Source organism: Monodon monoceros, unplaced genomic scaffold (assembly GCF_005190385.1).
Source record: "Monodon monoceros isolate NGI ecotype Baffin Bay Population unplaced genomic scaffold, NGI_Narwhal_1 Super_Scaffold_21, whole genome shotgun sequence".
Lineage (NCBI taxonomy): Eukaryota > Metazoa > Chordata > Mammalia > Artiodactyla > Monodontidae > Monodon > Monodon monoceros.
Window position 1 is genome coordinate 5,224,697 of NW_021703778.1, and position 12,567 is coordinate 5,237,263.

Sequence of the window (12,567 nt, forward strand, 5' to 3'; positions counted from 1 at the left end):
CTATTTTGGTGTTTTACATTTGGTGAACAAGTTCATGTATTCTTTTCGCTGGCTTTGGTAATAAATTGCCCTTTCAGCCTTTATCTTTTTATGGAGTAGCTGAGGAATTAGAAATGAGCACGGCACAGCACGAGAGTTTTCAGTCTCCTAGAGTGCTTCTTCATTCCCACCAAAGGTCAAGAACTGGAGGCCATGGTCCAATTAGCTCAGACTGTCCTCCCTCTGCCCATCCCCCCGGGAAGAGTTTTTAATGATTTAGGAATGGAAGTGCCTGCATGCCTTTGGATGGGGCAAGTGCGCTCTGGACACCACAGTCCCCCGAGTTCCCTATTGTCTTCCTCCTGACTGCTTGCGGATTCTACTTCCTGCTGGGCCCCCGTGGGCTTTTGAGTTTTTAATCCTCAGCGTTGTCTTGTATGCCAGAAAAAACTCTAAGTGAGTTTGTGGTTAATTTTTAATAGTATCCTGTGATGAACAGAGCTAATTGTGGTACTGGCACAAAGATAGACAGAACAATGGAAGAAAACAGAGCCCAGAAAGAGACCCCCAAATGTATGGGCACCTGACTTATTACAAAGGTGGAGAGAGAATGGGCTTTGCACTAAATGGTGCTGAGTCAGCCTGCCATCCTCTGCTCTCAGTTTCATCTGCAAACGGAGGGAACAGACTTCATTTTCTCTGAGTCACCAAGTATTTTTTTTAAATGTGAAGAATAATTTGCCCCTATTTTAATTTTTAAAACAGAATTAGACAAAGATTAGGTGAAATTAACAGGATAGCTTTCCTTGCATAATCACTTGTCCTCTCTAAAGAAGTTTCCTCTGCCCCCAAAGGCATTACAAATCTTACAAGACTGGAACTGGTAGCTGACATAGGGTAAGATTCCCCAGGTTCTATAGACAAAGGCAGGTCTGTCTGTGACTCTGGTCTGAAAGCAGTCATGTGAGCACGAGACTGGAGGGTGTATCTAAACCACAGGCCACATTTCCAATAAAGGGTCCTGGAGTGAAAAGAGTTCAGTTATCTTAACCCAGGGGAGGAGGGGCGGCAGCAAAAGATCATCGTATTTCAAATGCTTATCTGGAGGCACCAAAGATAAGAACAACAGCAACAGAACCGGAACAAGAGAAACGTCCATGTGACTCCCACAGCTGAATTCTGGACCCGTGTCCACCAACGTACGTTTGTCAGGTGAACAATGCTTTTCCAAGGAGTATAGTGAGAACCCTCGCCTGCCACTCATGCCTCATCCCATCCCTGGTTAAATGCATGTTAATAGTGAAGGAATGTGAATAGGACTGATGATATCAAACGCTTTGTTTTTTCATAAGAGAGTTGATATGAAGAAGAATTTAAGTAATGGATTGAAAGTCTGGAGGAAGACCCTCCATTGATCAGGAGTAAAATGTCGTTTTATATACATACCCGCTCTGAAACACGGAAAGCACGATTGTCTCGCTGACCATCCTGTCTTTGTTTCAGACACACGACAGAAAGGTCTGCAGCAGCAATCCGTGCCAGCACGGCGGAACCTGTCTCAATCTCCAGGATTCCTTTTTCTGTATCTGTCCCTCACAGTGGAAGGTGAGTCACTCGGTCTTTGGTTAAAAATGATGGTGAGTCAGCATCAGTGGTTTCCTTGGAGTCCTTCAGACATATTTAATTCTCCATCCAAGGTTTCTAGGATTCTGTGGTCTCCTGAATCAGAATGAATGACACCATGTACGCCAACATCCGAACAGCGGCGGGCATGATTCTATCACCCACTGAATACTAAGCCATCTTAAGGAGGGTTCACTGGGTTGGATACTACATGTTATTCTGGCTAGCATGAATTTAAGTTGTTCAGCCTTGAAAGTACTGAACAAATCTTGATATAGCCTGTACATTTTCCTGCCCTTTTCTATTAATGATGAAAATGTTCCTGACATGTGCATTAAAAAGAAATTATGTGACTATTCCCAGGCAGAGCTCCATAGTGAAATGAGGGTTAGCCTGTATAAGGATTCTTCTCGTGTGACTGGTGTGATCCGCGAAGAGCTCTTTGTCTCTGTTGGGCCATACCTGAGTTCCAGAGGAAGGATGACTGGAGATCAGTCTCAATTTTAATGTATTTGGCTTGACCGAGGATTTCTTTCCTGTCCGTGTTTAAATCCTTCATCGTATCCTGTGAAGACTGGCCCCGGATGCCTCTGTGACCTGCGACACCTGACTTTGTTCTTTGTCTGAACGCAGGGTCCTCTGTGCTCCGTTGACGTTAACGAATGTGAGATTTACTCAGGAACACCCTTGGGCTGCCAGAATGGAGCCACGTGTATAAATACAGCAGGAAGTTACAGGTAACTTTTTTTCTTTCCTTTTTTTTTTTTTTAAAACCAATAAGTATTTATTTTTCATACTCACAGGTCTGCATATTAGCCACGGTGGCTCTACCTCATTTCGGTTTGGTCTGCAGGTCTCATTCTTAGGTGTGGGCTGGAGGTGTCCCAGCTGCCTGAGAAATGTCCTTCTCATGGCCAAGGTCAAAAGCCCCCAGAGAGTTAAACAGAAATATGTGAAGTCTCTTAAAGCTTTAGCTCAAAACTGTCACTTTTGCCTGTTTTTCTGTTTTTTTAAAAAAATATTAGGGTGTGTTTTTTAAGGACTAAGACATCCCCTGGTTAAAAGTGTCCAAGATTAAGTATCTGTATTACCAGCAAAATTAGGTGCTCCCTGGGGAAGTCACGTGGTGCTCATTGAACATACACATAGCTATTTACTTAGATGGAAGAAAGCTTGTGTGACCTCAGCTCTCACCCCATGAAGAAATTCTTTCTCTGGAATCTCTGAGGAACGGGAAGGAGGCCACCACGGCTGGGCTAGAGTGAGGATGGCCCGGGGCAAGATGAGGCTGAAGGGTTAGTAGGAGTCACAGCATCAAAGCGGCAGCCACTGAGGAGCCTTACGTAGAAGAGGGAGGGAGGGACCACCCCCCCACCCCCCCGCATACCAGCGAGCCCCTGCTGCCCTCATTCCACAGAGCGGAGAGCTGACAGATCACCTCAGGACATCTCCATTCAAGCGCTAAGTGCAGTGTTAGCCATAACCAGAGCAGAGATTGAACCGAGGTTTTCTTCACACGGTTAGCGCTCACTGTCTTTCTTCAGTTGGCCATCAGGCCCTCACCACAATCGTCAGGCCTCCCCCATCTTCTCTTCTGATTGCCTCTGTCACATGGCTTGTCTGCAGCATTGTCGTGCTCCACTCAGGCATCGCCCTCTGCAGGAAAACTTCCCTTCCCTTACGAAGCCGACTTAGGCATGCCGATGCGTCCATGTTCCCATCAAACTCTAGGAATATTGGTCTTTAAAGCTACACTGGCTGATGCACTGTCTTGTTAAATAATCAAGTCCAAACATGTATGGCAGATCAATGTCAAATGGTTTCTGTAGTTTCTTAAAAATCACTTTAAAAAAACCTCAAACCTCTAGACATTATCTTTCCCTATAGTTTGGTGGATCTCCTATATTCTGTGATTATTGAAAGATAAAGAAATTGGTTCTGTTATGACAAAATCTCTGGGTGTGACCTCACTGGAGTAAAGAGCAATTATTTACTCTCTCGCTAGTGTCCCTGATGTCTTGTTCTTCAATTCCCTTGTAACAATCCATTCTGACCTTTCCAGCAAAAATGAGCACAGTAATTTTGGTTTTGGCCTTGTCATCTGTCAACACACGATTTTCTCAAAGAGCAACCACAATCTTCCTCTTTTTCATTTAGTTGATCCTTTTGTTCTTTTGACCTGATGTTAAAAATGTTTGCTCATTGCAAGTTACAAACTTAACTCATTCAGGCTCCTGGTGGATGTGTCTGTGAGTTTAAATGTCACGCACATTGTACCGCCTGTGATATAAATGAACTATTACATCATTAAAGAGCCTTTTGCTCTCTGGATTTTGTTTCTCATTTAAAGGAACCCCCTGATCCCTGCTTTTATAAACATTCAAGCTTGGGCCAGATCCAGAATGCAGGTCTAATCTTTCATTGCCTTGAAAGCATTATCTCCTCATTTCTGTTTATGGGCATTTATCAAGGAGAATTGCTGCTTGCAGATATCAGTGGCAAATGACTCCTAGCACGGATCGTCCCGCCTTCCCGTTATTGAGGAATGCCCTGGAGATTAGTTCTCACTCTTGGTCTTGTGTTATCATCACTGTCTTCTGGAGTCTTGCAGGTCAACACAATAACAAATGCGTGCAGCAGGGAGGGGAGCCCCGTAGACGAAGCCAAAATCGTTTTCCCCCCCAGGACAAGCTTGTAGTTTTACCCCTGCAAAATGGAAAAGAAAAGAAAAATGTTAACACAAGTATTTGCTGCATGTCAGAGGTTAATTTTTCCAGATGCAAACGAGAAGGAGGGAGGGAGGGAGGGAGGGAGAGAGGGAGGGGGAGGAGAGCAAAAAAGGGGGAGGGAGGGAGGGAGGGAGGGAGGGCGGGCCATTGTATTTGTTGAGAGCTGCCTAAATGGCAGATCCAACTTGATAGGGCAGCACTGAATTATTTTCTCTTGCACCGTCCTATCAAAGGAAGCCCAGGGCCTGATTGTGCTGACCCTGGGAATGGTTTTGGTTTCTAGTTTCTGCCCTTCATAGCGTTGCTGGAGTACGCTAGGGAGCACAGCACTTCAATCTGGTTTCTTCTTGCTGTGGGGATGCTTTATGAAGCCTCACGAATTCCAGTTGATTATCTGTGACCTAAATACTCTCATTCAGGCATATGATGAAGTCTTTCTGAAGGAATAAAAGAGCATATATCGAAAAACACACGTGAGCATAAGATTAAACGCTTGCTCTGTGGAATCTATGTGGAATGAAACAAAGATCCTTTAGATATTTTCTCGAGTTCTACTAATTACGTGAGGTGAAATCCTTGTTAATCAGTAGCTTCCCTGAGACTAGAAGCCCCTTCTGGAAACTTCTGTGGGCAGTGGATGAAGGCAAGCTTGAGACCCTGTCGGATAATCTGGGTGTGCAGACATGTGTCTGTGGTGAGCAGGGTTTGCTCTGGATTTGCAGGCTTCTCCAGTCTCTGACTCTTAGAGCCCACTCACTTGAGGGAGACAAAGGAGTCTTTATTTACGGGGATTAATAACTTTTAATTATAAAGACCTTTGAAAGGCAAAGTGCTATGCAAATACTAATTCATTGGAAGCCCCATTTCACAGAAAAATTTCTGGTAAAAATTCTTTCTTGGAGTAATGAAAGTAGAGCAGGAAAAACCATCATCTGTTTCCCCGACTCCTGTGGCTCGTGGTCTTGTCCCAAGCGCTCGGACAGCTAACAGGTAATATTTTGCCAGTTCTCAATATTGTTATTGCCTCTTTATTCTGAAGAAGTGATTCCTATTGTTTCCTGCTGACTATGGGTTTAAGACAGTCCGTGGGATCCACATTTGCCATGCATGGATGGTGCATGTTATATACTTCAGGCTCAGATCTAGAAGGCTTTCTAGGGCAAAAAAAAAAAAAAAAAAAAAGTTGAGTTTTTTGTTTTTTCTCCAAGAACACTGGTGTTTATCATATTTTATTTTACTTATTTCCATTCTTATCACTGGTAGATTTTAAAACAGGCAGAGCTTATGATGGAGGATCATCTGGTTTTAGCTCAGATTATAGTTAAGTATTAAACGTATTACCTCTTTTAGTTAGTCAGTTATATTAATATTGAACCACGGAATCTAGCACAAGTTAAACTATGACCATGAAAATATATGTGACCTCGTCTCACCTGCCAAAAGCACTTGCAGCGTTTTTGAAGATGGAAAAGCCTAGTTTTTTTTCTGCTGGGACCAAATCAGCAATAGAAGGTCATTACAAAAATGACTTCTTCGGGGAGGCATATAATTCACTACTCTTTTTCCTTAAGGGTGTATCCAGACACCTTGAGAATATACATTTTACATGCAAACACTGTTATGTTAAAAAGACATGTAAAAATGGAAAGTCTTCAACTAACTGTCCCTTTCAGAACATGGGAATGCGATGTGGAAAAACAATAGTACAGGGATAACACTGACCTACGTTTTAATTCATCTTCTGCCAATTGCTAATTCTGTGCCTTGGGCAATTTGAACCTTGCCAATAAAATGGGATTAAAAATATTTGTCTTTGAGGATCATAGTAAGGAAATTGCTCTTGTATTTGGCTTCCTTCCTCCCCTTAGGCTTTCTTCTTCTCCTCGTGTTATCTAAACTTAATGAAAGAAGTATACTTTGTAGCTCATTAGGGAAGTGCTGTAGGATTAAAATATACTCTTCTCCAAATGACAATAGCAAGGGAGAAGGAGGAGAGAGGATTTAACTGCATCTTTTCTCAAATTTCAAGTCCTTTTCCAATAGTAAAGCACTTAGTGATAAGATAAATGCACAGTTTCCTGAGCACTTCTTACAGGAAAATGCCTTTAGACCCCAAGGTGAAAATAGTGTTCATAGATTGGCACTTATATTTTACAAGAAACAGAGGGAGAGGGAGTTATTATTACATGGTCTAAGGTGAAGAGTTAACAGGAAGGGTCAAGACCTAGGCAGTCTTGTCCCATGGGTTCCTGAATACTCAGGCTTCTCATACATCACAGACTCAGAAAGCTAGTAATAGTTGGTTTAAAGATTAAAAAAATTTTCTTTTGGTGGGTGGAGGTGCTGGCAAAATAAACTTTTAGCCAGGAAGCCACCTGGATCAGATCCTCAAATGTGTGCAAGAGATGGTCCAAAGTCCTGCCGTCTCCAAGAGTCTAATTAAATTGTCTGAAAGAATATTCTGTGTAAGGCTGGGAGAGTGAAGAGGAAAGGGAAGAGAATATGAGAGGGGGAGTGTGGAAAAAGAGAGATGAGAAGAAGATAAATAGCTATGGGTAAGGAATGAATAATTGAATTTCTTTCGAAGTTTAATCATGTATTGCTATCAATCTATGACCTTAATGAGAAAGGCAACCTTGGAATGCTCAGAAATGTAATTTATTAATGGAACACGTTTTACAGAATTATATATTGATGTTGCAAATTGCATGGGACATACTTATACCAAAAAAGTATTTATCTGAAATTCAAATTTTAAACCAGGCATCCTGTATCTTTATTTGCTAGGTCTGGCAACCCCACATGTGAGTGCCTGAATGGTATTCACCATACTCTTATTACTTTACATCTCCGGCCACATTCGTTGGTCTCTTTCTTCCTTAGAACCCACTCGAAGGTGCCACCACAGCAGTTGTTTCTGGGGCCTCCACGGCTACTCAGAGTTCTGTGCCCAGAGTGTGGCTCCTAGAGCTTCTCCAACAACCAAGCTCCCCTTTCCCTCACTGCCAATCACACATTTGTTTTTATCCATGGACATCAGCTGAGCTCTTTGTGCCTCAGCACGTATCGTTAAAAGAGCTTCTTTAGGGCTTCCCTGGTGGCGCAGTGGTTGAGAGTCCGCCTGCTGATGCAGGGGACGCAGGTTCGTGCCCCGGTCCGGGAAGATCCCACATGCCGCGGAGCAGCTGGGCCCGTGAGCCATGGCCGCTGAGCCTGCGCGTCTGGAGCCTGTGCTCCACAACGGTGAGAGGCCCGCGTACCGCAAAAAAAAAAAAAAAAAAAAAAAAGAGTTTCTTTACCAGGTAGAGTGGCCCCTTTTCCAGAACACTCAGAAACTAGTTCACGGTCCATGGCCATACATGTTGTCCTCCTCATACCTTGACTCTGCCCTCGGCCCCAATGGCCAGCATGGCTCAAGTCAGGCAAACAGTGCCCTGCGGGCCTGGCTCTCGCTCCATCAGCTGTGCTCAGACGTGTGTAAAGAAGTGTAGCTCAGTGATTCCTCTACCTCCCCCACCCACTCCCCCCAGCCATCTCACACCGTCCACATTCCCTCTGAAGCTGCAGGACAGATATAAAACTAACTCAGCAACTTCAAGATTATGATAGCTTAAAACGACTTTGCTTATTTGATTATTACTGAACTGAAATCTCATGACAAAACACCCATGGCTAGTTTAGGTAATATGTGATAATTACATCTTGTGAGTTACAATGTGACAATGAAAGAAATGTTACTATGTTAACTCCTGTCTTATGGATACAAGTGTTGCCCTCGTAGTATGATCATCACCATCATAGACTCTGAGATGTGGATATGCCACTGTCCATGAGGTTATGCAAGCCTAGAGAATATTCGGGAATTTATCCATTCAGTCAAGGCCACCTGTGCTTACTGGCGTGTCCAGCTGGATGGCCTGTGAACGGCTGCGATGATCTCTCCCTTTACCGTCCTGATGAACTCCGCCCCCCTTAGTTTATAGATGGCTGACCTTTGAAAGCACTGTTTGATGACCTAATAGCAGAAGAATTTATAGTGGTAGTCGTGCCCTCTCACCCCATATTTGAGATGATAACACGTTTACTCAGTCTGCCACTTAAAGAAGCACACGGTGATTTTCTCCCAAGACGCCAGCCAGTAAGTCTGGTCTGCTGGTTTATGATTCCACGTGAAGATCACTGACCTGCAATCGGAATTACTGCTATTTTTTTTATTGATGCTAAGAAACAGGTCCTGACGTTGTGCTCTGTGTGACCAACAGTTGTCTCTGCTCGCCTGAGACCCACGGCCCCCAGTGTGCATCCAAATACGATGACTGTGAGGGGGGTTCCCAGGTGCGCTGTGTCCACGGCATCTGCGAGGATCTGGTCCGAGTGCAGGCTGGAGAGGTGGGTGTCTTCCGGAGTGGGACCCCTCGGGAGAGGCCTGGGTATTAGTTCCTCGCTCTGGGTAGCTGTGTACAAGCTGGACCCTGTGGGGCTGCAGAGGGGAGCCACGCCCTGCCCTTAAGCCGGCCTCAGATGAGGAAGGTTGTGACCGTTGTCTATAAATAAACAGAAAACGGGACCCAGAGGTTGATTTCATTATATAAATCCGAGCTTTTTTTTTTTTATGATTCGTCCATGAATCTCCCTGTGAGGCATGACCTTCTCTTGGCCTTGTGAGTTTTAACGTTGACAAGACATGGCAACACAAAAGGCCTGCCCTTGTTTGCAACCATTTTAAGGAGTCTGGATTTTTCTGGCCCCTGAGCCCCTGTGACTGCTGCAGACTCCACTTCCCTGAGCATCCCCTGTGCTCTGGGTCCTGGCGACCTTGATTCCTGGCCTTCAAGGTCGCCCAGCCCTGGCCCACTTGGCCTTGCTGGAGACCTTCCGGTCTTTATTTTTAGTTCTATTTTTTTCTGCCAATGTGATGGAAAATGGTTCCCTTCCAGCCGTGGTGGGAGGGGTGGTGGTGGGTGGAACCTTCAAAAAGGAAACAAACAGAATCGACTTTCCAAGGTCTGTGCCTACATGGGTGTTTTCCCCTCTAAAAGCAGAGCAGGCTGAGTTGATTGACTTTAATTATATTGACTTACAGCTCTTGATTGTTGTTACTCTTTCCCAGGCATCTTTGGGGGCAAATGACAGGTTTCCCTTATTCTAAAATAAAGCCGTTTCTCTTATTTTTCATGGTCTGGTCTAAATGCTTAATCATATGGGAAGAAAAAGAAGCCACTCGATTGGCCTCATGGAAATGAACGTTAGAGGAAAAATCAGCTGTGGGCTCGGTGAGATTTTCAAAGGCTTTTCATGCTCATTTTTCTTGATTGCTTTTCTTCACACCCTTGTCGTCCTGCCAGCCCAAGTACAGCTGCCTCTGCGATGCCGGGTGGACGGCCCCGTCGAACAGCATGGCCTGCACGCTGGACAGAGACGAGTGCAGCCTCTGGCCGCCGCCCTGCTCAGCGCTTGTGCAGTGTTTCAACACGCCGGGCTCCTTCTATTGTGGCGCCTGTCCCGCAGGTATATGGACGTGTCCCCACCCGGCCAGAGATTCCTGGCAGCCAGGCAGAATGCCAGAACCAAGTTCCTTCCACTGCCGAGAGATAAGAATGCCGTTTTCAGGACGGCTTCCAATCCAGTTTCATGTCCTGATGCACTAAATCCCGCTCCAGGCCATCTTACCGCTGCAGCAATTCAACAGAAGCAATGGGGGGTTTGTCCCAAAGTGTGCCGGAGTCAGATCTCGGGGCCAGGGTTAGCCATAGAGTTCGGGAGGTCAAACATTTGGTTGCTATGGCTGTGAACTGATTAGACTTGAGATCAAAAGACACGTGCTCTGGTCCCACGTTTCATATGAACCAGATGATTATAGACTTGGGCAAACTGAACTCTGACTGTTCACTGGAGTCCAGTAGTCCTCAACTGGGTGTGTCATTAGAAGACCCTGGGGCCGGGCTGTAAATAAGGTCGTCCAGCTCCATCACAGACCCACAGAGACCGAACCTCCAGGGAAGGTCCCTGAGAATGTGGACTCAGGGCTCAGAGACTGCCTGGGTTTGAGTCAAAGCTTCATTTCTTACTGTGAGATCACCATCCTCCCTTCAAGGCATGCTTGCAGAGCACCTACTGTGAGCTGAGCACTGATCTGGGTGCACTGGTAAGCGATCGACCAGACCCCAGAGAGTTTACAAGGCCCGTCTGCACTCCTTGGGTGTTCTTAGAAAGCGGAACCCAAGAAGAATATAATAACTGCAGCTATTCCATGTGAGAATGTCATTAAGGCACTGTGCTAGGCAATTTCTAATTCATGCAGCTACAACAGAAACAAGAAACGGTAGGAATTAGTATTATTCCCATTTCGAAATGTAAGAACTTGAACCTCAGAGAAGGTAAATAACTTGCCCAAAATGTAAGAGCTTAGCCTCAGTCAGGATCCAAACCGAGGTCTGCTTGGCCCTGGGTGAGAGCTGAGCTGCTGGGTTCTCCCTTATCCTCTCTTGCCAGGGAATCTCACATGCCTGTTGGTTCACTTAGCAATGTCTGGTTTAGTGACTTTCTTCATCTTACACGTTTAGATCTTGTACAACTAGAAAGACACCGAAGAAAACACGTCAAGACCTTTTCCTTCTTAGTTCTCAGGGGCAAGCAAACTGTGCAAATAATCATGTTCTTGAAGGTAATTTGCCGATGACAGTCTTTAAAAACTAGAAATCAGAGAAGTAAATCATTTAAAGTATAACCTGGGCAAAGGTGTTCTTACATTTTTCTTTTCATTGTTGGAGAGGAAAAAGAGAAACACAAACTTTTTGTTTTCCTGTCAGTCACCTTAGTTTTCCCTGAATATCAAAGCAACGTATGCTCTTAAAAAATATGAAGAAACTATAAAATTAAGAAAAAAAACAACAGAAAAAAAATATAGTCATCACTCAGAACCACCACTAATGTTTGAACGTATTTCCTTCCAGCTTTTTTCTATGCATTCAATTATTCACCCACAAATATGATAATTTTCTTAGGTAGATTTTTAGAAGGGGTCCCTACTTAGATCAAAGAAAATAAATATTTTAAAGGATTTAAAATGTTTTAAAAATTCTTATAATTTTAAATCATTTCAATTGAGTAATAAAACTCAACCGTTGAATAAAACAGCTGTGCCTCAAGTAACACGATAATCCCTTCCTTCTTCAAGCCCCTTCTCCTGATGAGGCCACTCTTAGCAACTGTTTCTCTCCTCTTCTGCCTTTTCCTTCACTCATACAAACACACAGACCTATATGTAGGTTTAAAAGCAATTCTTTGCCCAAACTGGGATCACAGCTCTGCATATATTTCTAAAATTTGGTATTTTCAATTAAAATACATAAGGGAAAATTCTTTCAATGTGTGTGCACATATTATTAAAATAGCTTTTAGCATCCAGTGGTATAGATGAGTCATAATATTTTCAGCTATGCTCCTATAGACCATTGAGAGTTTTTTTTCCCATTAAACAATGCTGCAGTAGATACCAGCTTACCTACATCTTTATGTACTGATAGTTTTATCATTGCAGAATAAGTTTTAAGAAGTGGAATTGTTAGTCAAAAGGTATGTATTTTAAAATTTTAAATGAATACTCCTAGATCTCTTTCCCAATAGGATTTATTCATTTAACTTCTGACTAACAGCATATAAGACTACCCCACGTGCCCACCTCTTTGCCGGAATTTGATCGTAAGTATTTAAAACAATTTTTGCCAATCTGATAGGTAGAGTATATCTCATTTTAATCAGTCGTTCCTGACACAGTTAAGCAGGTTTTCATGTGTTTTTAACTATTGAAGAGCTAACTTTTCAAACCTGTTTTTCTAGGCTGGCAAGGAAATGGATACATTTGTGAAGATATCAATGAATGTGAGATAAGCAATGGCGGTTGTTCTGTGGCTCCACCTGTTGAGTGTATAAACACACCTGGATCTTACCACTGTCATCCCTGTCCACCAGGTGCTACACCAAATTTCCTGATACCCTTACAGGCAAAACATGCATTTGAAAACAGTCTCTTGTGTTCCGTTGTAAATATGACTTATGTCTAAGGAGACAAACTGAATAGTGCAAAAAGTTTTACTTAACTTATGGATCCAGGGCACATTAGTTCAGCTATGTTATAAGAAAGAAATAAAACATATTTTGAATATCAATGGAAAACAATAAGCCTTTACAAACTGTGAAATAGCCTCTTGAGATAATGCAGAACTTGACAGATTTT

At 43.5% G+C, this 12,567-nt stretch overlaps 1 protein-coding gene across 4 annotated transcripts in view; it reads left to right on the forward strand.

Annotated features, from left to right (window-relative positions):
- CUBN (cubilin) overlaps nt 1–12,567 on the forward strand; it is a 264,461-nt gene that overhangs the window by 4,184 nt on the left and 247,710 nt on the right. For all 4 annotated transcript variants that reach the window (XR_003795949.1, XM_029238289.1, XM_029238291.1 and 1 more), the window contains exons 5-9: nt 1,483–1,584; nt 2,236–2,339; nt 8,594–8,720; nt 9,677–9,839; nt 12,171–12,302. Coding sequence is in view for 3 of the 4 variants with exons in the window: in XM_029238289.1 (XP_029094122.1) it covers nt 1,483–1,584; nt 2,236–2,339; nt 8,594–8,720; nt 9,677–9,839; nt 12,171–12,302 (628 nt within the window). In the remaining variant the exon portion in view is untranslated. The remainder of the gene's footprint in view (nt 1–1,482; nt 1,585–2,235; nt 2,340–8,593; nt 8,721–9,676; nt 9,840–12,170; nt 12,303–12,567) is intronic.